The 12898-nt window shown below is 40.9% G+C and overlaps 1 protein-coding gene across 1 annotated transcript in view; it reads left to right on the top strand.

Moving 5' to 3' along the window:
* olfm3a (olfactomedin 3a) overlaps positions 1 to 5260 on the top strand; it is a 30972-nt gene extending 25712 nt beyond the window's left edge. Inside the window, exons 3-6 of the mRNA XM_075452196.1 lie at positions 1110 to 1265; positions 2049 to 2268; positions 3693 to 3799; positions 4039 to 5260. Coding sequence (XP_075308311.1) covers positions 1110 to 1265; positions 2049 to 2268; positions 3693 to 3799; positions 4039 to 4716 — 1161 coding nt within the window. The 3' untranslated portion in view covers positions 4717 to 5260. The remainder of the gene's footprint in view (positions 1 to 1109; positions 1266 to 2048; positions 2269 to 3692; positions 3800 to 4038) is intronic.
* Positions 5261 to 12898: the final 7638 nt, after the last annotated feature.

Here is a 12898-nt window from a genome sequence, read left to right as displayed (position 1 = left end):
TATTATGTTGTGTATTATTCATCTTTCTCACAGCTGCTGGTAACATATTCCTTGAATGTGATTATTTGTTGTATCTGCATGCGTGAACAAAAGCCATATGGGCACGTTTTGAGAAGGAGGACAGTCTGTTCCATTACACATGTGCCATTTCAGTTCACTGGACCTGAGAGTAACAAAATGGGTGAACAAGTGAACCAGGTAGAAATGATAGAAAAAGGTTTGCTGGATACCTTTACTCTGTCTTCCTCCTGCCTGGGTTTGTTGTTTGTGAGCTTGTGTGTCTACTTTAGTATTCTTTGAGGTTTGTAATGTGGTTAGTGGTGTGAACACGGCCCTCTCCAACCGTTTTGCAAGTATTACTGCCAAATGTTTCAAGGTTAGTCCCATCACCACCCCCTGCATCCATCCCACCGCTGTCAGTTCACCCCCTCCCACAAACACAAAAAGACACACACATAAATACTTATTTCCAGCATAGCACCGAGAACCTGTCTAATCGACATTCTCTGGCACTTTGTTTTCTGTCACTACAGGATGTGTTGCAGGATACTGCACAGTCTTACTTATATATAAATAGTCTGTATTTTCTAGATTCTCTCAGACTTAAATTCACACACAAATTGGGGAGTGGAATATTGTGAGTAAATAGCTTTGCATGTGTGCAGCTGTGTGTTGCTGCTTACTGTGAGAATCAATTTTGGCAAAAAGATTCGGTTCCCAGGTGGCCTTAAAAATGATTTTAGACCAGAGAGAGGCTTTGAAAGATGAAAAGTCTTCAGGGTAATCGCAGAACACAATTTGTTCCTCGCGTGTCTTGATTAGTAGCTATCAACCCATAATGACGATTGACCTGGTTCTTGAATAGGACTGATAGATTTTTTTTTTCTTCTTTTTCGACAAATCAGATCTCATGTTTGTAAAAACAAATTAAACTTTTCTCATAATAGTGACCGAACAGAGGAATGTAGAAAATATTCACCAGATTTGCTGTTTACTGCTTGTAACTATGGCTGTGATGATTTAGGAACCAAACAGTGTTGTGGGTCTATCAAAGCCTCCCAAAGGAGCCCAGTTTGGGTGATTGCATATCTTGACTTCTTTCACTGTAGGTTCAAAACATGTCTCAGTCCATCGAGGTGCTGAACCTGCGTACTCAGAGGGATTTTCAGTATGTCATGAAGATGGAGAACCAGATGAAGGGCCTGAGGACCAAGTTCAGGCAGATCGAAGATGACAGAAAATCCATCATGGCAAAAAATTTCCAGGTATTGTAAAAGCACCTTTTAATCAAAACCTGGTTTAATTAAACGCTCATTTGATCTCTTTGATCAATTTCCCTTAATTGAGTTTATGCAACATTGATTTCATAAGTGCCATTTTAGACCATGACAAATTTCCCCTGTAGTCTAAGAGGTTTTCAAATATACGAGGCAATAAGTCCACGAAAACGTCTGTGTTTGCCGATATAAATGTGTTTAAAAAAAAAAAAAAAAGGCTCCAGAAATTGTATTGCTGCTTTAGCTACCCTGTATGTATTGCACTGGACAGCTGATGGGGGAGCATGAGTATCTCTCATGCTGAGAGTTGCTTTCGCATCAAATTAATTGGGAAAATAACTGCATGGAAAAACCACTCACATGGCAAAAAAAAAGAAAATCAGGAATAAGGCCATAGTTGTCCATAAACAAAATGCATACGTTGCATGAAAACTGCATAAGAACAAAACAGGAATTGGATCAATCTCATGTTCAATGATACTGGACCTATTTCTAGCTTTTGTCTTACTACTTTGTTGCAGTTCAAAAACTGCCTGTGCCTATTTAATACCGTGGAACACTATAGTAACAAGGGATTTAGAGAAATCATGCCGTCCATTGTTTCCATGGACACATATATTCAACATGGACTGAAGCAGAGTTTTACAACCTTCCCCGTCAAATTCTTTGTCAAACAATGTGTATTTCTGACTCTTCCCGACTTTAACATCCATCCGAATTCTTTCACCTCTCTGTTTGCCATCTCTGCCTCCGTCGCCGTCGCCCTTGCAGGAGCTTAAGGACAAGATGGATGAGCTGAAGCCGTTGATCCCTGTGCTGGAGCAGTACAAGATGGATGCTGCTCTGATTTCCCAGTTCAAGGAGGAGATCAGGAATCTATCCGTGGTGCTGACAGGTATCCAGGAGGAGCTCGGAGCCTACGACTACGATGAGCTTTATCAGCGAGTCCTGCGGCTGGACAGCAGGCTCCGCAACTGCATGGGCAAGCTAAGTGAGTACTGTTTATGTATGCTGGGCAGTAGTTTGTAAAGTGTTTTTTTTAAGACTTCTTGAAAAGCTCCAACATTGCACTAGTTCATAAATAATGTTAGCACGAGAAATATTTGCAAGAAGCCAGAAATGTTCACAGCCATACCATCTATTTTTCCTCATTTTCTACTGACAGGTAAAGCAGAGGAAAACAAGCTTAAGGGATACATAAATAAAAAGGCATTTGCGTAGCTCGACAGTCTTTGTAGTTTCAGTTGTGTATGAGTCACTATAAAGTTGGATGTTTATTCATTCCAAAGATCATTCCACTTACTTTCCTACATTTTCTTTGCTCCTCAACCTTTACGTCTTGCCCCGTTATTTCTTTTCTTTTAAAAACCAAGGTACAGTTGTGGTTGATTGAATTGTGTTTTCACCAGACGAGAAAGATGCAAATTTATTCAAGCTTGTGTGAGCTGTTCAGTACGTCAGACTGAAATTGACGTAATTTGAAATTAATCCAAATAAGATATAAATGGCTCAATTAAAAATTACTATGAAATTCATAAACAAATTTAGGGAAAGTGCAAAAAAATAATGTAGAAATAAATATAGGGATGAAAAATATATATGGAAACAATAACTTAATGATAAAGAGGCATATCAACACAAAGTTAAATGAACTCAGTTAAAAGATTGAAGGCGAAATAATCAATTTATTTCACATTCTACACATTCATTTTTGCATACATTTGTTTTATTGATCCATTTCTATCTTTTTTATAATTATTTCTGATTATGGCAGTTTCAGTCCTCGAGAGTTTGGTGAAAAAATGGCCTTCAGGAGCCAAATATTTTGAAATCTCTCATAGGCATTAACTGCGAGTAATATGCTTTTACTATGCATTTTAATGAGCATAAAAGGAGGCGGTTTGTGGCCTCACTATGTGCAACCATAGTACGACTTCTCCCTGGCAATTGTTACCTGAATCAGTCATGCTGGTCATGTTTGGAATTACACTCCAACTCTAACCCTAATGCTGGCTTTCAGGGAGTCTATTTTCTTGTATTAAGGGAGGGAAAAACCAAAGTTGGTTGAATGATACCCAACTATGCTATGAAGAATATCTGTTTTAGTTGAAATATGATGTAGGAGGTCTGTGTGTGGAAGGAGCTTTATGTGTTTTGAGTCTTTAGGTGCTTTAAGAAAAAAAAAAAAAGGACACACAAACCAGAAATGAGAAATGTGAGTTGCCTTTAGGTGCAAACAGAAGTCACGGCATTATGCTTTAAGTTAGATAAAACTGCCTCCCACCAGCGCTTTTTTTTTTAGTATGCGCAGGGGGGACACTCTGTGGTGGCACAGGCATGAAATTGGCTTGAGAAATCTGGTAAGAGACAGAAAGCACCCGAGCACATCTTATCGCTGCATTTCTTTATTAACAGCGTGTGGGAAATTAATGAAAATCACTGGACCTGTAACAATAAAGACATCTGGAACTCGCTTTGGGGCATGGATGACTGATCCTCTAGCAACAACCAGAAACAACAGGGTGAGTTTTGAAAGTGGAGTGTGTGGGAGGGGTTACTATCAAAGGCCTGCGCAGTGTTTATGGTAACTGTGTTGTGGTCTCTGAAAAAAGAAAGCTCTGCCACTTATTTGAATTTAGCAGTTACAATTTGACGAATTGATAGATCTGGATATCTGATTTTACGATATAGAGAATCATGTAATGAGAGACATGTTCATTAGATCTGATTGGAGCTATTTCCTTTATCCTCTCTGATGTAGGTTTGGTACATGGACAGCTACACCAACAGCAAAATTGTGCGCGAGTTCAAAACAATGGATGACTTTGTAGCAGGAGTGGTTTCTCGAACCTACAGCCTCCCATTTAAATGGGAGGGAACCAATCATATGGTCTACAATGGATCCCTTTACTACAACAAGTACCAGAGCAACATTATCGTCAAGTACAGCTTTGAGACGGGCAGCGTGCTGGCCCAGCGAGCGTTGGAATTCGCCGGCTTCCACAACATGTATCCGTACACTTGGGGGGGATACTCTGACATTGATGTCATGGCGGATGAACTGGGAATGTGGGCTGTGTACGCAACCAATCAGAATGCTGGAAATGTGGTAATCTCTCAGATGGACCCAGACACCCTGCAGGTGCTGAAAACTTGGAACACAGAGTACTCCAAAAGGAATGCAGGCGAGTCATTCATGATCTGCGGGACGCTGTATATGACTAACTCCCACCTGTCAGGAGCAAAGGTTTACTACGCTTACTCCACCAAGACTTCGACTTACGAATACATAGACATTCCTTTCCACAACCAGTACTTTCACATCTCCATGCTTGACTATAATGCCAGAGAGAGAGCGCTGTACGCCTGGAATAACGGACATCAGGTCATCTTTAATGTCACCCTGTTTCATGTCATAAAAACCGACGATGACTCCTAATCATGGCACTTTTCCAGCAACAAAAAAAAGCACCATTGATTGTGATACAAGAACCAACTTATTGTTGATGTTTTTTCTTGACAGCGGTATCTTTATTTGCCATTACTTGAACTTTCCCAATTTGTGGCTCTGTATACTTGAATAGAGCATGGACAACGACAGACAAAATGGTCAAATAATTTTTTACATTTCGCCATTGCTGCTGATCAGACTGGTACGCCTTACTTGCTATGTGTTGGGTTTGCCAGCCAAAGACTCTCGGACAGCTTTTGCATGAATGTCAACATTTTGTCAACTGTGATTTACTATAATATATCTGTGTTTTGTTGCAAATCTGTCACTTGCTTACAGTGTTTGGTTTAATCTATTTAAGAGTCTATTTAAAAGTATTTAAACTTTCAAAGCAACTTAAAGCATATTTGCCACATTGTAAATTAGAAAATGTAGTTGCCAGTCTTTTAAAGAGGGCCCTGTAAAATGTTGTTGTTCAAACGTCTCTGTAAAAAAACATTTGTATTTTTTTATAAAGAAACACATGGAAGATTGTCTTTGCATTTTCATTACCAATGCATCTCATTAAAAATGCTTTTGGCTGCTAAAACATATATCTTTTGTGACTTAAAATAAAAAAAAAAGACACCATCAAAGTGAAGCTGAGTCTTTCAGAAGCAAATACTGGAAAGGTTAAGCCCTCTGAATGACAGTGTGCCAACAGTACAGTGTGATTCACTGCAAATCACAAGCTAAAACTCAAACGTGCAAAGATTGGACAACTATAACCAAGATCCTGACACTTTGCCACCTTCGCTGGAGCTGAGCAAATTGAAGTTAAATCGAAGCTGATGGATGGCTTCTCTGCCCTAAGGTGGGATTGATCAAAATTTTTAATTCTTTTAAGAGATAATGGGCGTTGCTCTCCACAGAGGGATCAGTCTTGTTTTTCAGCACACGGTTAAGAAGCCAGGATCTGGGATGACATAGTGAGCTGGTGTGTTAATCCACTTGGCACATTCGTGTAGCATTATTGCTTTAAATCAACGGCTCTGGAGCAACAGTTTCTGCGATCAAGAAGATGTCTTTATCGGGGGAAAGCCTCATTTATATGTATTACGTCAACACGGCTCGGAAGGTAAAGAATTTGGTTGCTAAACTGGCCTGCAGTTCAAACCTCCCATCGACTGAAAATTAAGAAGAGCTTAAACTATCAAGCAGCTGGATATAAATCAAACAAGAATGGGAAAACAATTCATTTTCAGAACCACACCAATTAGACTGTTCACATTCCAAGTGTTCACATTATTGTTACGGAAAAGGTGATACAACACAGTGGGAAACATTTTTAAAAACGGGCATATACTTTGATGTTTTCTTTTTGGATTTTAAGTATAACATTTAGATTACATGCAACTCACATATTCTTCTTGTGACATGCCAGCATAACCTGTCAAATCCTTAATGTGATGATGTCATCGTAGTCTTTTTTCTTCTTTTTTTTTTTTTTTTTTAGCACCGATGTAGATGAAGTTGTGGAAAACAAAGAGACACGATTCACTTTTTAGCTGCTTCACCTACAGTCAAAGTGTTTCAGACAGCAGACATGCGTGTAGATGAATCACCATTTTTAATGTGTGCTATATAAAGGCACCAGCCACAGAAAGTGGTCTTCTGAGAAGAATGGGGCCCTTTAGGTCCGCAAGAAGCTGATGTTTTACCAGTGTGTGGAGGCTAGCGTGTGTTGTGGCATGTTGGGGAGGAAACAGCAGGAACAGGGACACAGCAAGATGGTCTGCTGAGGAAGGCTGACTCTACTGTAAGATTTACTTGTCATAGTCGCAGAAAGGAGGACTCTCCTTGCTGTCCACCCTGTGCAAAGCCCACCACTCTCTGCATAATGCAGTCATCAGGCACAAGATGTCCTCAGTGACAAATAGTTCTGCCTCCAAATCCTGTTTGATAGAAAGACTAAGACCCTTTTCGTCTGGTCATAAGACTAAAACTCCACTCCACAGCAACTCACAATACATGCATTTTCTATACCTGATTAAGCAATTCGGGGTCGGGGGGGGAAAGAGCCCATCCCAGCTGTTTTGAGCAAAAGGCGGGTATCACCCTGGACAGGTTGCCAGTCCATCACAGAGCCACATAGAGACAAACAAGACAACAGACATGCACTCTCACACTCACTTCTAAGGTCAATTTAGTGTCACCAGCTAACATGCATGTTTTTAGACGGTGGGATGGAGCTGGAATTCCCACAGAGAACCCACGTGCAAAGGTAAAACCGGCCCCAGCCATGAGTCGAACCAGGATGCCTTTTGCTGTGAGGAAGATTGCGAACCACCTCACCAACCATGCAACCTATCAACAACTTAAAAAAAAAAAAACAGTCACTCTTACACCACACTATCACAGTCCCATCACGTAAAGCTGCAGTTTGCACTAAAAGTCTTTTCCTTATGGATGATTCATTTTAACCTCTTCAGCTGCATCTCTTCTTCGAGAAGCCTGAACAAACTCATCTTCTGCATCTTGCACTTGGTGAACTCCCTTAGTTCGTTTTTTAGTGCTGTCAATATTGATTTATTTTTACTCTGTTTATAGCTGTCATTGTATTTTAGTTTATCTTATCTTCTTTTATTCTTGATTTTTTTTTCCCCTTCTTTATCAATTTCAATTGGACTACACTTTCTAATGCTGTTACACTGCTGCTGGATGCTTTAATTTCCCTGAGGATCAACAAAGTTTCCGCCTGTACGTCCATCACAAGATAATTCCTAATACATATCTTCTCCACTTGCAGAGGCAGGAAGCTTTTCAGGAGGTACCACAGTGGTATTTGTGCCATTTAGCCATATATCAATTTTCTGTACCCGCGTCAACCAATTCAGGGTAACTGGGGGGGGGGGTTCTGGAGCCTATCCCAGCTGCCTCTGCAATAAGTTCCAGGTCGCCAGTTCATCACTGGCGAACACAGAGACAATCAACCACACGCACAGAGTCTCACTGCTGGCCAATTTAGAAATATAATAACCTAAAATGCATGTTTTTTTTACAATGAGAGGAAGCCGGAGTACCCATGCATGGGGAGAACATGCAGACTCCAGACAAAAAGGCATCAGAAGGGATTCTAACCAGGAACCCCGTTGCTGTGAGTCGACAGTGTTAAATCAGGCTTTAACCACCACACCACTGTGCAGCCCGAAGAAACGTAGCTCTTGATGCTAAGTCACAAATGCCTCATAAAACCCCTGTTGCTAGATAGCACAGATATATAGTTGATTTTCTTTTTTTGGGGGGGGGGGCTTTTTATGCCTTTATTAGATAGGACAGTGGAGAGAGACAGGAAGCAGGGGGCAGAGAGAGGGGGAATAACATACAGCAAAGGGCTGTCCGATGCGGGACTTGAACCAGGGCCAGCTGCAGCGAGGACTATAGCCTCTGTACATGGGGCGGCTGCTCAACCCACTACGCCACGGACCACCCCGTGATTTTCTATAAAAAACTTGTAATCGATAGATTTTTATTTATTACACGAGCATGTGATTATGTTTTTAAGAGCCTTTCCATCTGTCTTCCCTCATTTATCGATTCCCCCGTCTTGGAATTAAGACTACAAGTGCCACTCAGCAAAAGCATATGCAACCCTTCACATCCCCAAGTCTTCCATCAACAAAAGAAGAAAGAAAAAAAATAACTCCCATCAGCGAGTCTTAATTGAATCAAAAATGGCTTGTGCAGAGAACCCAGTTAGCATTGATCTTCCCACTCTTCACTTTGTGAACACAGTGTGTGGTTGTTTGGATGGCTGGCTGCGTATTCATGGAGAAGCTTCAGATTAAAGTCTGTATGTTTGACAACATACACCTTTATCTGTTCTCAGCAGCCGGCAGACGACACACAACACAGACAGTGTTCCAGTAGCTCCCATATCAGGACAGGTCTACTGTGGCTTCAAACTACTGGACTAACCTGTGAATCGCTGTGGATGTTTTGGGATTCTTCCACCAAATATAAATCAAACCAACACGTCCCTCATCATCGAATAAATTTGTTCTGGAAAGGTTTGGTTTATATCAAAGAAATCATAACATTGGTTATAATGTATGCACTGGCGTGTATGCAGTGATGTGTGTACACGTGTAAAGCCTTGTTTCCTCATAAATTGCTGTAATCTTCGACAGGTATGCGAAACTCATTTTTCATTCTTTTCTCCTCCAGAATTTGCCTCGATTTTGTCTAAAAACTGTAAATTTTCAGGGAAGTTGGATAAACAAGTCGGTGAAAAGGCAAACAAACTGCCAGCTTGACGATGAAAATCATCACTATTTTTCCTCTTCAGCCAACATGGGAAGCTGTGCAACATACAGAGTGTGGAATAGCTTGAATTGTTAATGCAGTTCTGTCGCGGTGATTCCATACATATCTTCCATAGAACTGGACAGGAACATTATTCATTAAAGTATATTCAGTATTCCCATTGCTAAAGTTAAATGTTCATCTAAATGTGAGAATCCGGAGCTAACAGGAAACAAAAATAACACAAATGGGTTTGGGTTTTTGCTGGTTTAGACACAAAACAATCGGCCTGGTTGTGTTAATATTACAACATCGTCATCATGTTGGAGGCTTTTCATTGTTAAGGTTCGGGAACAATCCGTCATATAAAAAATTTAAAAAATAAAATAAAATTCTATCCAGGAAGCAAAAAGTGATCACCTATTTTAAATTGACTAACGCACCAAAATCACCCTCATCGGTAAACTTTTTGCTCTCTATTTACTTCACCATCAGCACCACTGCCTCAGACTTGTAATCACAACAGCAGCTAGACATAATTGAATGTAATACAACAACTGATTCCATCAATTTTCTTTAGAGGATGGCTCCCGTATTGTATCAGCCTTCTGTGATGGAAGTCTGTGTCCCTGCTTTGTTTTCAGGCCACGATTTATGTTGTGTGTACCACATACTGCGCCGTGTAGAATTATGTTAACATCTTTGTTTTTCACTTCATTTCCCATAGATTCCAGTTATCCGTGTTCATCACATGTTCTCTGTTTCTCTCTCACAGTTTCATAATCTGTACCATAACATTCATATACAATAACATTTTTTCTAGCATGGAAGATCAAGGGGCATTTTGATGATCCATTTCATTGATCCAGTTGTGGCTTTATGGGGCTGCTACACACTCTTCTGTTTCAGTTACATTAATGGAAGTTGCCATGAAAAAAATATTTTTGTTCACCGGCAGTATTGACTTGATGGTATCTGTCAATAATCTAACTGGGCTCCTCACTGATTTCACATTTGCTCCATGCTGGATTGGACCTCCCGAAAAAGCTTTTTTTTTTTTCTTTCTAATTGAAGGGCTCCACTAAGACACTTAAGTTTCTTCATTACTTTGCTTTTTGTGTCATCTGCCCTGATTTGATTACTCACAGCCCTTTGATGTATGCCAGTTCCATTGGAGGCTGAAAACTTAGGCCAAGCAATTGTAACAATGTAATTTCTTTCAAGTCATGGAAAAAAGGCAGGAAAACACCTTCCAGACCCAGTTTAGGTTTGTGTAACAAAATACAACATCAATCTTGGCTGACATGTCTGCAGAAAAATTTTTCTTTGATAAATTCTAATTGTATTGCAAAATCCCACCCTTCATCCCCCCCCCCCCCCCCCCCGAGGCCCTAATGTAATATACATTTTATGAGAGACATCAAACATCAAACACTTCAGTTAGATGAGAGTTTTGGTGCCATGGAGCGGTCGAAATCAAAAGCTCTAATTTTCTACCTTTTCAGAATTGCTTTCTCTTTTCCCCTTTCTCACCATCTCTCGCTCTATATCACACTCGCAGCTGTGTGTGTTTCATCGCCATGAAGAGGGCCGGAAAATTACCCACTGTGGGAGGGATGACCTCACAACATTGTTGGTCGCTCTGGTGGGTAATTATCATGTCACCCGTGTGCAAGTTGTGCCGCCTCACATTACATGCTTCGACATGCTCTGTGATGGAGCGAGAATATTAAGTGCCACCCAAAAGCGGGCCGAGAAGCTGAACGAAAAAAAATTTAATAAATGGACAAAATTGGGATTTTGCAATGCGACAGCACCCAGCCATTACAGGAGCAGTATGTTGGAATCAGTGTCGAGTTGCCAGACTGCAGATTGAGCAAGTTGAGCCTCTGTTGAAAGATGGTGGTTAAAGAGGCTTAGAACATGCACCCGAAACACTTATAGATATAAACAGCTGATTCTTAGAAAATAAACAACTGTAATTCTTGTTAGGTATACGGGTTGGCAGGACACGGATGCGGACTCCAGAGGTAATAAGAAAACCTGGCTTATTCAAAAACAAGGTTTAACAAAAGGCGCGACTGCGCCGGATACCAAAAACTACACTGTGAGAAAAAACAAAAGACTTGCCGTAACAACAAAAGGACATAGCTTGGCTTGAGTTGATTTGGCGCGGTGTGGCGTGGCGTGAAGGGGTCAAGACACCGGAGGGACTGGTCTGCCAACATGCAAACAAACTGCACCTCCACCTTTGCATTGTTAAAGAAACTTTTTGGATTATCACACTCTCTCACACTCATTTGTCAAAGTATGACACATCAGGCAACAACATTTGGAAATTCCAGAGGAACTATATGCTTATTAATTTTATTTTATTTTATCAATATGAGCAGGATCCAACAGCATATCGGTCTGATTGGGTGTAGGTGTGAGGAAACCAGCTCTAACTTGATAAGTCTTCCGAGGTGTCTGCACCGCAGCAATTTTTCAGTGTAACACAAAGGTGTGCTCGTCTAACATCGCATCCAGTTCTGAATAATACATGCATGATACCATTATCGAGGCTATGAGCCAGATGCATTAAACCAGGCAAATGAGCGCAGGGTTGCAAATCATAAACAATGCCAAAGGGAGCATCCACCGCTGCAGGGGAGGTTCTGTGTCTGCGCTGAAACACCGACAACCAACTACATTTCAGTGACTAAAGCAGCCTACAGAGAGTAGCCCTAATTAGCGTAAAGTCACATACAAGCTGACCAGTTGATAATCAGGAACGGGTCATTTACCAGCAACACGAGTGCAGTTTGTGTTATGTTGCTACACCATAAGCTACATAAGCACTGAATAACTGCTCAGTTAAAACATTTAAGATGTGTTATTTTGCTGAGATAAAAAAATTAAAGTCCCCCGACACCCTGAATAGGATAATAGGGGGCGGCCGTGGCTCAGTGGTTAGAGTGGGTCGTCCAATAACCGGAAGGTTGGCTGTTGGATTCCCACTCTCGCCGCTCAAAAAGATTTGTGGACTGACAGTTGGCGGGTGGCAGTCCACCTCCTTGCCACAGCCAAGTTGCCCATGAGCAAGGCACCGTACCGTACCCCCATGCTCCCCGGGCGCTTTGATTGGCTGCCCACCGCTCCAGTGTATGGATCTGTCTCCATGAGTGTGTGACCATGTGCATTTGCATGTGTGTGCTCAACAGGTGCCAACCTGGATGGGTCAAATGCGTAGGAGTAATTTCATGTGACTACATGACAATAGAAATCTTAACAACTGCACACTGGACTTTTGGTAACCTTTTATTCTTCTGCACTTGAGAAAAGTTCCATTTCAAACTTGTCTACACCTAGCATAGAAATGCTATATCGCATCCTTTAAAACAAAGCTAACATAAATTAATTGAATGGTCAAAAACATAAGGAGTTGCACAGAATTTTGGTTCAGCAGGTATTCCTTGACTTCTTTCTGTTAAACATTCCAGATCATCTCATATTTCCCTCACACAATCAATAAAAATGTGGCTCAGCAATTACTATGTTGTGTTAATGTCTTTTTGCGGCAGTCCAAATAAATGTACACAAACGAAAAATGTTTCACACAAACACTCTCCCCGTGCTGTGCAACATCTGTACCACCTCCATCACGTTGAGCCCAAAAGTTAAAACAGGCTTTTTCTAGCAGCAAATTATGGCTCAATCTACAATGAATTGCACAACACAAAGCGTTGCCAATCAAACTGTGGAAATCATTTTTCTATTCCGCTTTACAAATGCTGTGCCTTAAAAGGGGAAAATAAAGCCTATAGGCAACAAACAAAACAAAAAGCACTGTCTACGCTAACTAACTACTATGCCTTCATAGTAAATAACAGTATCATCTTAATGA

The sequence above is a fragment of the Odontesthes bonariensis genome, chromosome 20 (genome assembly GCF_027942865.1).
Source record: "Odontesthes bonariensis isolate fOdoBon6 chromosome 20, fOdoBon6.hap1, whole genome shotgun sequence".
NCBI classification, from domain to species: domain Eukaryota; kingdom Metazoa; phylum Chordata; class Actinopteri; order Atheriniformes; family Atherinopsidae; genus Odontesthes; species Odontesthes bonariensis.
The sequence above is the reverse complement of the archived record's forward strand: the minus strand, read 5'-3'. Positions and strand labels throughout refer to the sequence as shown.